The sequence below is a fragment of the Monodelphis domestica genome, chromosome 2 (assembly GCF_027887165.1).
Source record: "Monodelphis domestica isolate mMonDom1 chromosome 2, mMonDom1.pri, whole genome shotgun sequence".
NCBI classification, from domain to species: Eukaryota; Metazoa; Chordata; class Mammalia; order Didelphimorphia; family Didelphidae; genus Monodelphis; species Monodelphis domestica.
The window spans coordinates 36,906,485-36,919,640 of record NC_077228.1 but is presented as its reverse complement, the minus strand read 5'-3'; the positions used below and the strand labels follow the sequence as shown (position 1 = coordinate 36,919,640).

General features: G+C 32.0%; 1 protein-coding gene across 12 annotated transcripts in view; it reads right to left on the bottom strand.

Annotated features, from left to right (window-relative positions):
- ZNF644 (zinc finger protein 644) overlaps positions 1–13,156 on the bottom strand; it is a 121,296-nt gene that overhangs the window by 30,736 nt on the left and 77,404 nt on the right. For 10 of the 12 annotated variants that reach the window (XR_008916065.1, XR_008916064.1, XR_008916066.1 and 7 more), the window contains 2 exons: positions 1,878–4,903; positions 1,087–1,692 (listed from right to left, as the gene is read on the bottom strand). Coding sequence is in view for 9 of the 12 variants with exons in the window: in XM_007480344.3 (XP_007480406.1) it covers positions 1,087–1,692; positions 1,878–4,903 (3,632 nt within the window). In the remaining 3 variants the exon portion in view is untranslated. Of the gene's footprint in view, positions 1–1,086; positions 1,693–1,877; positions 4,904–8,099; positions 10,012–13,156 lie in introns of those variants that run through there. The other 2 variants (XM_056815367.1, XM_007480349.3) reach the window with 2 other exon arrangements.

Here is a 13,156-nt window from a genome sequence, read left to right as displayed (position 1 = left end):
CCAAAATATTTTAATTGGGTTCAGGAACTTCATTGTAATACCTACAAAAAATCCTACTTTCATTTCAAAAACCAAATTACTTTGGTCAATACAGTCAACCAATAAAGCACATATGCATTACATAGTATTACAAGAACATTAAAAGTAAGTAGATGTAAAGCCTATTTTCAGCAGTGCTATATAAGATAAATTAGTTTTGAGGCAACTTTTTTATAACACAAGGTTTGCATTTATTGAAGGATTCCAATTTCTGCTCCAGGCAAACAAATTCAACATTGTATTGTTCAGTAATTTGAAGATCAATATGTATTATTCTATTCTACAATTCATTTTACTAGGCCATTTATTGTAATACCAATTAAGCTTACTTTAAATATTCTTTACCTTCTATATGAAATCTAATGTACCCAAATTATGAAGGGAATCGAACAATCTAAGTTATGAAACAAATTTCCTAAAAAAGTAAGGCTGCCTTATCTACAGATGTCATTCGCCAAAACATATAAAATATTCTACTAGTAGGAAGAAATAACTGATGCATATACTAAGGAATACCATCCGCTCTATTTGATTACAATACTAAGATCTAGAACCAAAAATAAAGGAGATTAAGATTGATTCTATGAAATATCACAGCATACTCGACATTAATTCATTCAATTTTTTAAAGCATGTGTTTTATTTTTCTTCCTTTGCTTAATAGGGACAAAAGGGTTACAATTAGGGTTAGGGTTAAGGTGGTGGCCTCCATAACTTAATCTTGATAATATACTCACAATGTCACATTGGTATGCCTTTTGAGTAACATATTGGTTTTGTACCATTAAGATCTTCATAAGACTGTTGTCCCAATTTTTTTCCCATAAAGATTTGGTGTACAAGTATAATTAATTCATCATTGACAGGCACTAATTTGTTGTAATATGCATTGAAAATATGCTTTATATTTATCCATTCAGTAGTACTTTTCAAAGACAGGCTTATAGAACAGGAGATCCTGGCAAACATTTTTAATTTTATATATTCGAGCAAGCACTTATAATTTTTGTTTTAAATACACACTTTATATTATAAACTTCCTCTTACCTGACTGAACAGACAAATCCATTTTTTGTGGCTGATATGTCAATGGACCATCTTCATCTAATGGAAGAACACATTTTTGAACAAATCTTTTTCTTGCAGTTTGATTATGGATCTTTTGAGGAGAAATATCAGGATTCCTTTCTTCTCCCAACCTTTTATTTTTCAGAAGTTCTATCAGTGTAAGAGACTGATTTTTTTTCCCACTGGACAGTTCTGCTTTTGTTTCATCAGATTCACTTAGGAAACTCAGCCCTTCTTCCCCTGATGCAGACACTGATACAGCTTCAGTCTTTAGGCCATTACGGTATGCTTCAAGAGGTATAACATTTTCAGATAAAAAGTCATCACTTGATGTAAGTTTCTGAGCTACAAATGGTCTGGGAATAATACGGCGACTGTTCAACGCCTTTAAAATTTTTGCATATTTTTCTTCATTTTGCATCATCTCATTTAGAACACAGATTGGAGATTTATGAGCATCCCATTTAGTTTTTCCAAGTCTTTTCAGGTGTCCTCTCACATGATTTGATAACCCAATTTTAGTATCAAACCAACCTCCACAGAGCTGACAAGTATGCTCAGAAGCAGATTCAGACTTCTCTATAGCTAGGGGGAAAAAAATGTGACGTGTCAAAGATTTTTTAGATTCCTAGTCTATTTACCCTAAAATCAATTACTTTGGTAAACTTGAGTATGCTTGCTCTTAGAAACAGAAACAAAAGCAAAACCAACTACATTTGACCATGTAATATACACATCAGCAATCCCTGCCCGCCCACCCCAAAGCTCACCTTTTCTAACTCTTTTCACGGGCGTTCCTGTGCCAGTCCTTTTGAAGTGTTGCATTTTGTCACTTGTGGCTATTTGCTCTGGAGAAACAACATGCCTGGCTTCATAGCTTAAACCTGCTCTATGTAGATGCCCACGGACATGATTGGACAACCCAACACCAGTTTCAAATGTTGCTGGACAGTATGGACAAGATTTTTTCTCTAGAGACAAATCAGTCCAATGGAAAAGAGAGTTATGCTTTGGCAATGATGTTTCAGCATTTTCCAATTGTTGAGGATCATGGATATCATGTAAGTAATTGCTAGTTTCAGCATCTTCATAATATTCAAAATAAAAGCCATCATTTTGCTCAAAACTAAGGTTTTCTCCAACTTCTTGACCATCTACTTTATTTTTAAAGAGAGGGAATAAATTTACATTTTCCTGATTAACATCACTATAAGATTCATCCTCGATAGATTCTGTAGTGTAATCACACATTTCAACATTATCCCAGGAACTATCATCCTCTGTTTCATAGCTATCTTTTTTTTCAGCAGAATTTAACTTCTGCAAAACAACAACAGTCATTTTATGCAAAAAATCTGGATAGCAGTCTAAATCATCTCCTGCAACAGAACTCTCCATCTTAGATTCATTTATTACTCTTTTTACAGCTACATGCCTATAATCTTTGAAATCATCTGGCCTTTTTGGATCAAGAGTCTGAGAATCCATAATGAAACAATTGTTGTGGGAACTACCTGATGATGAGAACACATGTAGAGAACTGGCCTCTTCCTTTTTTAAATGCAAAGGATATGGATCACTTGATTTTTTGATCATTCTATAATTTTCATATTTATGCCTATATAAATAGTTACTACTTGATTTGACACTAGGTTTTTGTTTCCCTGTCTGATGGAAATATTTAGGTTTTTGGTCAATGCTGTTTTTAATCATAGTCTTATGAGGAGAATTATTTTGATTGCACACATTTACACCTGCCTGGGAGACACTCTTACGAGCTTTTTGTACTCTATTTGTCCTCTTATGGAGTTTGGAAAAACTACTCGACTGAGACGCTGATCCAAATGTTCGTTTTACATCTTGTTTTAAAACAGAGTTCTTTGGAAATGTGGAAGTCTGTTCCTTAATTAATGACTTGGTTCTACCAAAATCTAATGGTTCTTCAACAATGTCCCCTTTTTTTTCCAATCGTAGTTGCCTCCCAAATGGATCAATGCATGATGATGGATGCAAATATTCCATGTGTTTTTTTAAAATATTTCTAGCAGATGTTGTAAAAGCACACAACTTGCACATATACGTGGATGGTTTTTTGGATGATTCTGTCAAAGGGTCTTTCACAGAAATCTTTTTTTGTGTTTTTCTCTGAGATAGATCAGAATTAATGACTGAACATTTCACTACTGCTCCATGAGCAATTCCTCGGTGGCACTCTAATTCATTTTCAGTCACTGCCATGAAGTTACACTCCTCACAGCAGTAGTACCTTTTATCTTTTTCATGAGTTTTAGCATGTTGCACAAAAGTTTTGGGACAATTGGTGCCAAACACACATTGTGGACATTGTAACCGTGCACTCCTCCCTTCATCCTGAAGTTCTTTTAATTCACGAATTTCCTCCATTAATTTCTGCCTTCTTTCCTGGTGAATAATCATGTGCTTCAGAAGCGAATTCCGATCTCGAAATGTTCGCCCACATTCTCTGCAAGCATATGGCCTTGGAACATTGAGGTGACGAAAGTGACTGTTACCATCTAAATGATACATCATATGCCTATGGAGGTGCTTTTTCTCCCTAAAGTTCACATTGCACTTTGTACAGGGGTAAAAGGATGGCTCTTCAGTGCTAAAAGTAGCAGGTGACTCAGAATCACTCTCTTCACATTTCTTTTTTAAAGTATTTGAAAGAAAAGTGCTTGTATGAACAGGTGAACTTTCTTCTCCACATTTATCTGGGCTATAAATCAGTTGTTGGATAGCATCCACATCATCTAAGTCTTCGTCTGCTGATTCAGGCTTCACTTTTGACAGTGGGTATTTTTGTGGTTCTGTTATCTGCAGTTCTTCACTTTGCTCTACAAACTCTACATTTAATAGTTTTGATTTAGTGGTCATATAATTTGAATCACTAAAACAATCCTCAGTATACCGCATTATCTTGCTTACATCCATTTTTCTTTTTCTCTTTTTCTCTAACCCTACTTTACAATGAACTGGAGACTTTTCTATTGTTTCTTCATTTGTCATAAGAAACTGTATAAACTCTTTTTGCGGATCCCAGTTTGTCTCATTTTCTGACCTGAAGTCATCTGTACCTGAGGAAATACCTGTTAATGTTTTAACACAATCATCTTTTGCTAATAAACTTTCACTCTCCTCACACCCCTTTACTTGATTTATTAAAGTGCTATCTGACTTTACACTACTCCCTACTGATTTTTGTTTATCACAACCAGCTGAAGCAGAGGTAGGTTTCTTAATGGAATGGGTGGGATTTTTAGTCTGTGCTACATCAGGCAACAAATACAAAACTTGGTGTTGGTTTGATTTTTCTGGTGTGGTTTTTGTGGACAGTTGGAGATCATGTGCCACTTTTAAAGTTGAACAGGAATCTGTTGTTTGCTGACTCATGGGTTGCCCAGTGGTTAATGAAATGCTGCCTTTACTCATAATGGAAGTCTTAGTTAAGGAGTGTGAAACTGGTCCATTAACAGCAGTTCCTTTAGGCAAGATAAACTTTTCACTAGAAACAGTAGGAGCACCAGCACGGATAAATAGAGTAGACTGGCCTCCGCTTAAGGCTTTTTCAGATCTGTCCCTGGATAGCTCTTCAGGCAGAGTCAATGTATTGTTTTTCTGAAATGACATTTGACACTCTTGTGGTTTAAGAATACCACTCTCTTTCTCAGAGATGAAATTGGTGTCACTTAGAAGTTCTTCTTTAGCACCAGTAATCTCAGTATTTATCTTCGGATCATCCATATTGTTGTTGGCAAGCCCATTAAACACATTTGCTCTAGAAAAAAGAAAAGAAAGGAATCCATTAGATATGTATACAAGGTATAATATCTTTATATTTTAAATCCACTGCATTGGAGTTTAAGTGGGCAAAAAAAAATGTCTTCTATTTATTAAATCTTCACCTTTACTATTTAAATATTTGCTTTAAAAGATTAAATATCATTTAAAATGTTATATTCTATAAGATTAAAAGACAAAAGATTTTTATTATACAATATATCCTGATTGTTTTATATGTGTATGTGTGTAACTAAGAAAATCTCTAAATTAATATAACACTAGGGAGAAAATAAAAGGCAGAAAGAAAAAATAGAACTGGTCTAAAGAATAAAAGTTTTTTTCACTAATTCATATATTCTCAAGATAATATTAAATTTTAAAAGTAGACTAATTCTTTTAAGAACATACTTGAATGGAACTAACAAATATCTAGAAATATATAATCTAGTAGAGATTCTTATATTAAAGATATTTTTAAAGGCATGTCAACTGTGCAGATGTGAATGGCATGTTTACATTAACTCTACAATCTTTTCTCCTCATAAACTTATATAAATTTTAATTCAACTTTCATCCAAATTGCCACAAATTCAAAATTGCACAAACTAATGGGTAAATTTTTAAATCTGTTCTTTGGTCTTAAAATAACTTTCAATTTTTCAGCGTAGGAAACCTAATCCTTCTAGAAAACAATTATGGTGGATTTCTTATTTGTTACTAATAAATTTAGGTAATTCAGTATATTTATTAGATTTTTCTAGTGACATAAACTAAAAAAATATAAAAACAAATAAATTCCTTAGTCTAAAAAATTAAGACTCCCCCCCCAAATATCGGTTAAAATATGCCCCTTGGGTGACAAAAATATTATTCTTCACATGATTCTTGTTGATCTGGCAACAGAAACATAAAAATAATTAAGAATACATAAATAAAACATCTAAATGAAGTATTATTTGATAATAAATAATCTAAAGTATTTTTCTATAGCTAAAAATACAAATAACGTTACTGTGTTAAATGTACTTGTTTGTATTTTTTTAATTTAATTGCTAAAAAGTGTTTTGTCTTTGCATTCATCACACTGAATTCTGTTAAAATGTACTTTGAAGGGACAGCTGGGTAGCTCAGTGGATTGAGAGCCAGGCCTAGAGATGGGAGGTCCTAGGTTCAAATCTGGCCTCAGACACTTCCCAGCTGTGTGACCCTGGGCAAGTCACTTGACCCCCAATGCCTAGCCCTTACCACTCTTCTGCCTTGGAGCCAATACACAGTATTGGCTCTAAGACGGAAAGTAATGGTTTAAAAAAAATGTACTTTGAAACTAAGTATAGTTTAGATTTGAAAGCAAAGAAGTAAAATATGTTGAAGTTTGCATTAATACAAAGAATAACTTAGTTTTGTAAAGTTAAGATTTGCCTTAACTTCCTCAATTTTTTCAAATCTAAGATCATGGATTTAGACCTGAATGGGACGACCCTGAAGAGGCTATCTAAAGCAAGGGTTCATGAAATTGTTTTTGTCATGCATCCTTCTGACAATCTGGTAAAATGGTTTGTTGGCCTTATGTTCATATCTGGATGAAATATTAAATTCCAGTTAAAATTTAATGAAAATTAAATTGTAAATCGCCCCACTTTAAGTTCATAGGTCAATGGAAATCTATTTACAGACCACTTGAGGTCAGTAAACCTCAGATTAAGAAGTACTGATCCAGACATAACCCCTCATATATTTTATAGATGTGGCAATTGCCCAGTATCAGAGTAGCAGAGCTGGGATTTGAACTATGCCAGTATCAGAGTAGCAGAGCTGGGATTTGAACCCACACCTACTGGTCCCAAATCTAGCTCTCCACTGCAAAAATAGTTTTTGATTTAAAAATTAGTCTACATTTGCCTAATTTATTAAAAAAAAACAGTATAAAGTGCATTATTTCACAAAGAATATCCTCTAAACTATCTAGCATATAAAGTTTTATTTATATGAGTTATTTCTATGTAAAAAAATAGATAGCAAAACTAATTTTTACATGAAAACAAAAATTGACATGAATAACAATTTTATGGCAAATTTCATAAATGATCAAAATAAGATAAAATGAAAAGTAAATGGGAAATGTCTAATTTTTTTAGTTTTATAAATATACTAGCACTCAATTCTATTCATTCCAATTACAATATGTAAAAAATGATGCATAATATAAGATACTAACATGAGTTTATTAAAAATATTTACTGCTTCAAATTCAAGACACTAGACCAATCCTGAAGTTCTCTGCTGTTTTCAAATTGGCAAATTTCCATAGAAATAAAAATAGACTTTCAATAAGATCATATTCAATACTATCACCCCAAAATGGTGCTAATGTAGCACCCAGCAGGAGTTTCTACATCACATACACAGAAGTTGAAAATGGGCAGCACAAACATGTGTTGGGAAGGAGTACTGCAAATGTCAGTAAAACGAAAACCAAATTCTATGGCTTATTACTATTATCCACTCAATGATTGCTCCTGACATAAGTTAAACATCCCTCACAAAGGTAATAATTTCCTAAATATATAAAAGGGTGGCTTTTTAAGACATATTTTGTTTGAGTGTGTGTGTGTGTGTGTGTGTGTGTGTGTGTGTATGCACACATGCTTGGTATAGAAGATTTATACTATGTGTTCTACTTTATTACTAATAATGAAGGTAGACAAATATATGCTCAGTCAATTTGAGAGCCTATATTAGCTTTTCTCAACAGGAAGCAACGTTGCTAACGAAGTGGTAAATTCAGTGTTAATGAGTGGCTTCACTGTTACCACCTCTGAGGTAAAACCTTCCATGTTCCATGTTCTACCCATCTGTTCTGGTGTTAGGAGTTCAGAGAAGGAACAGACGCTTCCCATTTAAAGCAACTTCAGTGGTACCCCCCGAACAGCAGGGTGGCAAACCATGAAAATATCATGTTGACTTGGAGACTGCAGACCTCATTATCAGAATGGTTTCATGAAAGCCTTCCACAAGTTTACATTTAAAAGAGCAAACTATTTTTCTCAAATACATAATAAAATAAATGTTTATTACTTATCTTTCAATCTGCAAAATTTTTTCTTTAAAAATTGTTGTTTGTAAAAATCTACTTCTAGTTAGAATATCTGCTGAACTGTTAAATGATATAGCTCAAGAGTTTGTTCTTTCACCTGTTAGGTAATTATCATGCTGAAGCAAAAATAACTAATTTACTCCAAATTGATCATCTCCCCACATATCCAATGTAGTTATCTTTTCAATAAAATTGTTCCCGGCACAAAAATCTTTACAAAGAGAAAGAAAACATGATTTGATTCATTAAACAGTTTTAGGGGAAAATTAGTATTTTAAACCAAAATTATAGCACTACTCATTTAAATGTTTTTATGTTGTTAGAATTAAGTAATCTTAATGAAAAGAAATGACCTTAACATCTTCAAAATTTGATGCAATATACAAAAATTTTAGTCATTTACAAAGAATTACTACTTATTTGTGTCATTAATGCTTATGCTATATATGTAATACTTAGGAAATCATTTGCTTTGAAAACTTATTCTAACAATGCGAATTTTAAAAAACTAATACGCTGTGTATAGCATAAGCAATATGCATAACTTCATCAACATCAGTTGTTTTCTGTGCGGTGAACCAACAAAACAAAGAATATTTGAAATCAACCTACTAAATTTGAATCAATTTCCAACAAGTTTAAATAAAATATATTCATTACAAAGAGACATCTAGTTTAAATATGGTACCTCAAAGATCAATTACTACTTTATCAATGACTAAAATGATGCCAATTATTATATTTATACATTACCATTAAGATATCTTCTTTAAGGAGTCATTTGGTTAATTAAAAGGGTTTTTTAAGTATATATATTTTAAAATTCACAGTGGGTAAAAAGTTGTAAATGGGATTTTTAATATACATATAAAAACATATTTCAGATTTTAGAAAATCATAATGAGTTCTACAGCTATAAGTGCCTGTAGCCATACACTGTAAGCATTAAAGGAGAAGTACAAAGGTCAGATCTGTCTTCAAGATGACAGATCATCACTTATATGCCTCAAGCTAGACTTATTGTCTCAGAAATCTCAAACATCAGTATTTTTGCAAACTATCAGCACTTGCTATAACACCCTTACTACACTACATCTTGAGGTTACTACAGAAGAAATGAGGTGATAATTGCATATTAACATAATTATTCTGTAATCCCTCTGAGCAAGCTTCCTAGGTCACTCAGTAATTCAGATTGGATACAACCTTCCTGTCATCAAATCTATGCTGTCCACTTGCTGTTCATTAATAAATCTTTCTGATAGAAAATTAGCTTAATTTCATTCTTTTATGTACATTATTAATCTTATTTATTACAAGCAGGTTAACATTTCTTGGGTACTTATTGCATAATGCCAACCTTTGTCATATAATTTCACAAAAATTATAACACTAGCCTCTCATTCAGGAGTAATTCATTAAAAATTACATTGCACAACTAAATATATTATAGAATTGCCCACTAACACTATTACAGTAAAGACCTATCAGGTCCTACCATTGCATTTTCTTTTCATCTAAAAGATCAAGAGTTTATAAGTTACCTAAACAGAAGCTTAAGCTAGGAAAAGAAAACCATTAACAGCTGTCAAACTAAAAATGCAAAACAACACTTAATTCGCAGAAATACTATATTTTGATTACCAAAAGCCTAGAAATAGTATGTACATATGTATAGTTAGAAATATAGACATACTTGCCAGTTTGGTTGGAAATACACAGAAACCAGAGGCATGAGATTTTGGTCTTTTCATTCTCATGCTCTCTCCCATCCCAACAGATCATTAAAACCATGTGAGTTTTAACAGGAAGACAAACTAAAGATCACCAGAGAAACATGCCAGAAAACAATCTGAAAACTGATACATAAATTTGGTAAAGAGATAAAGATTAGAGTGGGTGTAATCATGAAGTAATCATGACAGTAAGCTTCATGTATTTAAAAAACAATCACATCAGAGCAAGAAAGTTTTTCTATATAGCTTCTAATTTAAAAAATATATATATATATAAGAAATGGATAGATGTCAGAAGGAAGAAAACTTAGGTTCCATTTAAGAACAACTTCCTAATAAGTAGAGCTTCTAAATTTGAAATAGTTTTATAATTTAATGAGTTCCTTGTGATTTGAACCATTCAAGCATAGACTTAATGTATGCTGTAGGAGGATTTCTTGGACTGGGCAGGGGCAAGATGAACTAAATATGTATGAAGTTTCTCCCAACTCTTAAGCATTTATAATATTATATACGTGACAAAAACATTTATGTGGGGATGCATGTGAAAATCCATAAAAAGGATAGATCTGAATATTGCTGAGACTTTTTGAATTTTCAGCATAGCATTATCCAATAGCCTTGTACCACTTAAGATTTAGCATGATGAAATAAAAACAAGTCAAGAAGCTTGAGTTCTAAGTCTGCTATCATTTTTCCTAACTCCATGATATTGAGCAAGTTTTTATAAACCTGTCTGAAAGATACTCATCTTAAAAGAGGATTGACTATACAAACATTATATAGGCAAAAAAAACTACTTCTTTAAAGAAAATAGCCAAAAAATAAGTTAAATGATTATGTCCTCTATGAAGAATACAGTCTATTTAGAAAAGACTGAGACTAAAATCAAAAGAAAACCTTCTAGCTTTAAATTATTTTATTTGAAATATAAAAATGAAGTTTCTCCAATGAATCTGGCTACATAAGAAGCAAGTAATTCATTATATATCAAAAAATTTAAAAAAACCTAAGTGATTGGCATATAGACATTTTATATCTGACCACATATAAGAAAAATCCAGCAGTATATATGGTATTTCCATGACAAATTAACTATCTTTAAGGTGACCTTTAACATTAAATGGTTCTCAATCAGAACCAAGCTACTCGAACTCTTCTTACCATACTCAGGTTGTTATTAAAAAATAGCTCTTCCTTGCCTACTTCCCCTCCCATTCAGCAGGAGTAGAGAAATGAAAATAGCCTTAGAGGGGAAATATGAAATTGTAAATTGGGGGAAAAGTGATGAAACAGAGAATCTCACAATTGAAAACTCAAGAAATCATTAGGGACTTGCCTGCATTCCTGAGAAGTTTAAGTATCCACAAGAGTTCTATACATAAGATTTTCAAACCCAGCAATAGTGATCCTGCTTGTTTGATCTTTCATCTGGTTATTTTTCTTATTGTATTTTTAAAATTTATTTTATTTTTTGCCAATCTCATGAATCTATATTTTCCTTAATGAAGTTATTAACTCAATGAAAACCACTTGAAGATGTCCTTGCTGCAAGCATATTTAATAATAGCAAGAAAAATAGAGAATAACTTGAGAAATACCAGCATTAGCTTATTCAGGAGAATTTCAATTCCATTCCTCCCTATTCAATAGATTAAATCAAAAGCCATTTTGTGATAGTATCTTCCCAAGTGTCTAAACTGCTTTCTAATCTTCAGAATCTTCATTCTCATTTAATTCAAGAAATATCTCTAATTGAATAATATTCATCAATACCTTAACAGAACTAAAATTAAGTTAACAAACTCTACACATTTTAGTTATTCAATCCTTTTTATTGTTGTTTTCTGGATCATCTCTATCATTTGTCATCCCTCCTCCAAATTTATTTTTATTATTAGAAACACCTGCTTTGATACATTCTTATTTTACAGGTATGTTTCTTAGTTCTGTTTTATCAATACCACCATATTTGTTTAGAAAAGTAATAAAGGAAGCAAATCACAAATTGGTCACTTCGCCTTATATGACAAAAATTTGCTCTATAGGTTTTAATACTTTTCTTGATTCAGCTCTTGTGGGCTACAAAACCAAGATAATTCTAGAAGTTCAATGGCCACTGATTAAATTTCTTACCCATGATAGATATCTTGAAAAACAAGTATACATAGAGCAAATTGCATCTATCAGTATTATCTTACTGACAGGATATTAGTGACGTAATCTTCAAACAAGATAAGCAACAGAGCATTATTTCCCTTAAAAGAAAGGTTTTCCCCCTACCTTGTAACACGAATTCCTAGTTCAAGTTTACCTAAAATCATTAAAGCTATATGGCTCGGGTTATTACCTAACACCAAGAAAGTAAGTTGTCAACAAATTACATAAACGATATTCAAATGTTTTTCAATAAACAGAATGATGTGTTTGGGAGATGTTATGAAATAAACAATTAGACAAGAAAAAATTTAAATATACAGATAGGCAAAGAAAAAATATAATGAGCCCTGGTTGCTAAAGACATAAAGGTATATTCTAAAAATCCTCTCCCTCTCTACCCTTGGAAATCTTCAAAAATCATCTCTCACCAAAATGAAAACAAAACCCCAAAACACACCAAAACACCCACCACCTAATTAACTGTGATAAATTTCTACAAAGTAGGCCATTACACAAGAAGCTTACATACAACTGGGCATAAAATATCATTTTACAATCCCAACCAAAATGATGAATAGAAAATGCTAAAAATAACTTTTAAAATTTACAAAATATGGGGTCATTCTATCAAAGAACATAAGACTTCCATAAAAACACATAAACTAACACTATAATTCACATTAAAAAAATAATGTAAATAGTTAGAGGGATGTATAGTAATCACTGTGCCATGCCAATATAAAATTATAGGAGTAATACAATTAAGTTACAAATTTACATTAAACTATCAGTATTTATATAGTCTAATGTACTAGGGTGGGGTGGGGGTAAGGGGTATAGTAGTAGAGTTAGAAAAACCAAAAGATACATTTGGAGAAACAAATGATCTAATCAATAATCTTATTGAAAGAAAAAATTTGAATGAAGAACAGAGAGTCTAAACCTCATACTAAATAATGAACAAGTAAATGAGACTATTTGGCATTATTTTAAGAACAGAAAATAACAGACTAGGTGAGGAAAAATAAGAAATGTGAACCCAGTGTTCTATGAAACCCCAAATAAATTATATTAGATGAGAACTATTTAAAATAATCTAGAAAAAATTGGATAGACACCACGATTTTACACCACATACCACACAGACCTCAAAATTGATACATGACTGGATACTAAAGATCAGATTGCAAAAATAATAATAATAATAAAGGCAACTAAATCAGGTAACTTCTAAAACTGTGGCTAGGGGATGAATTTT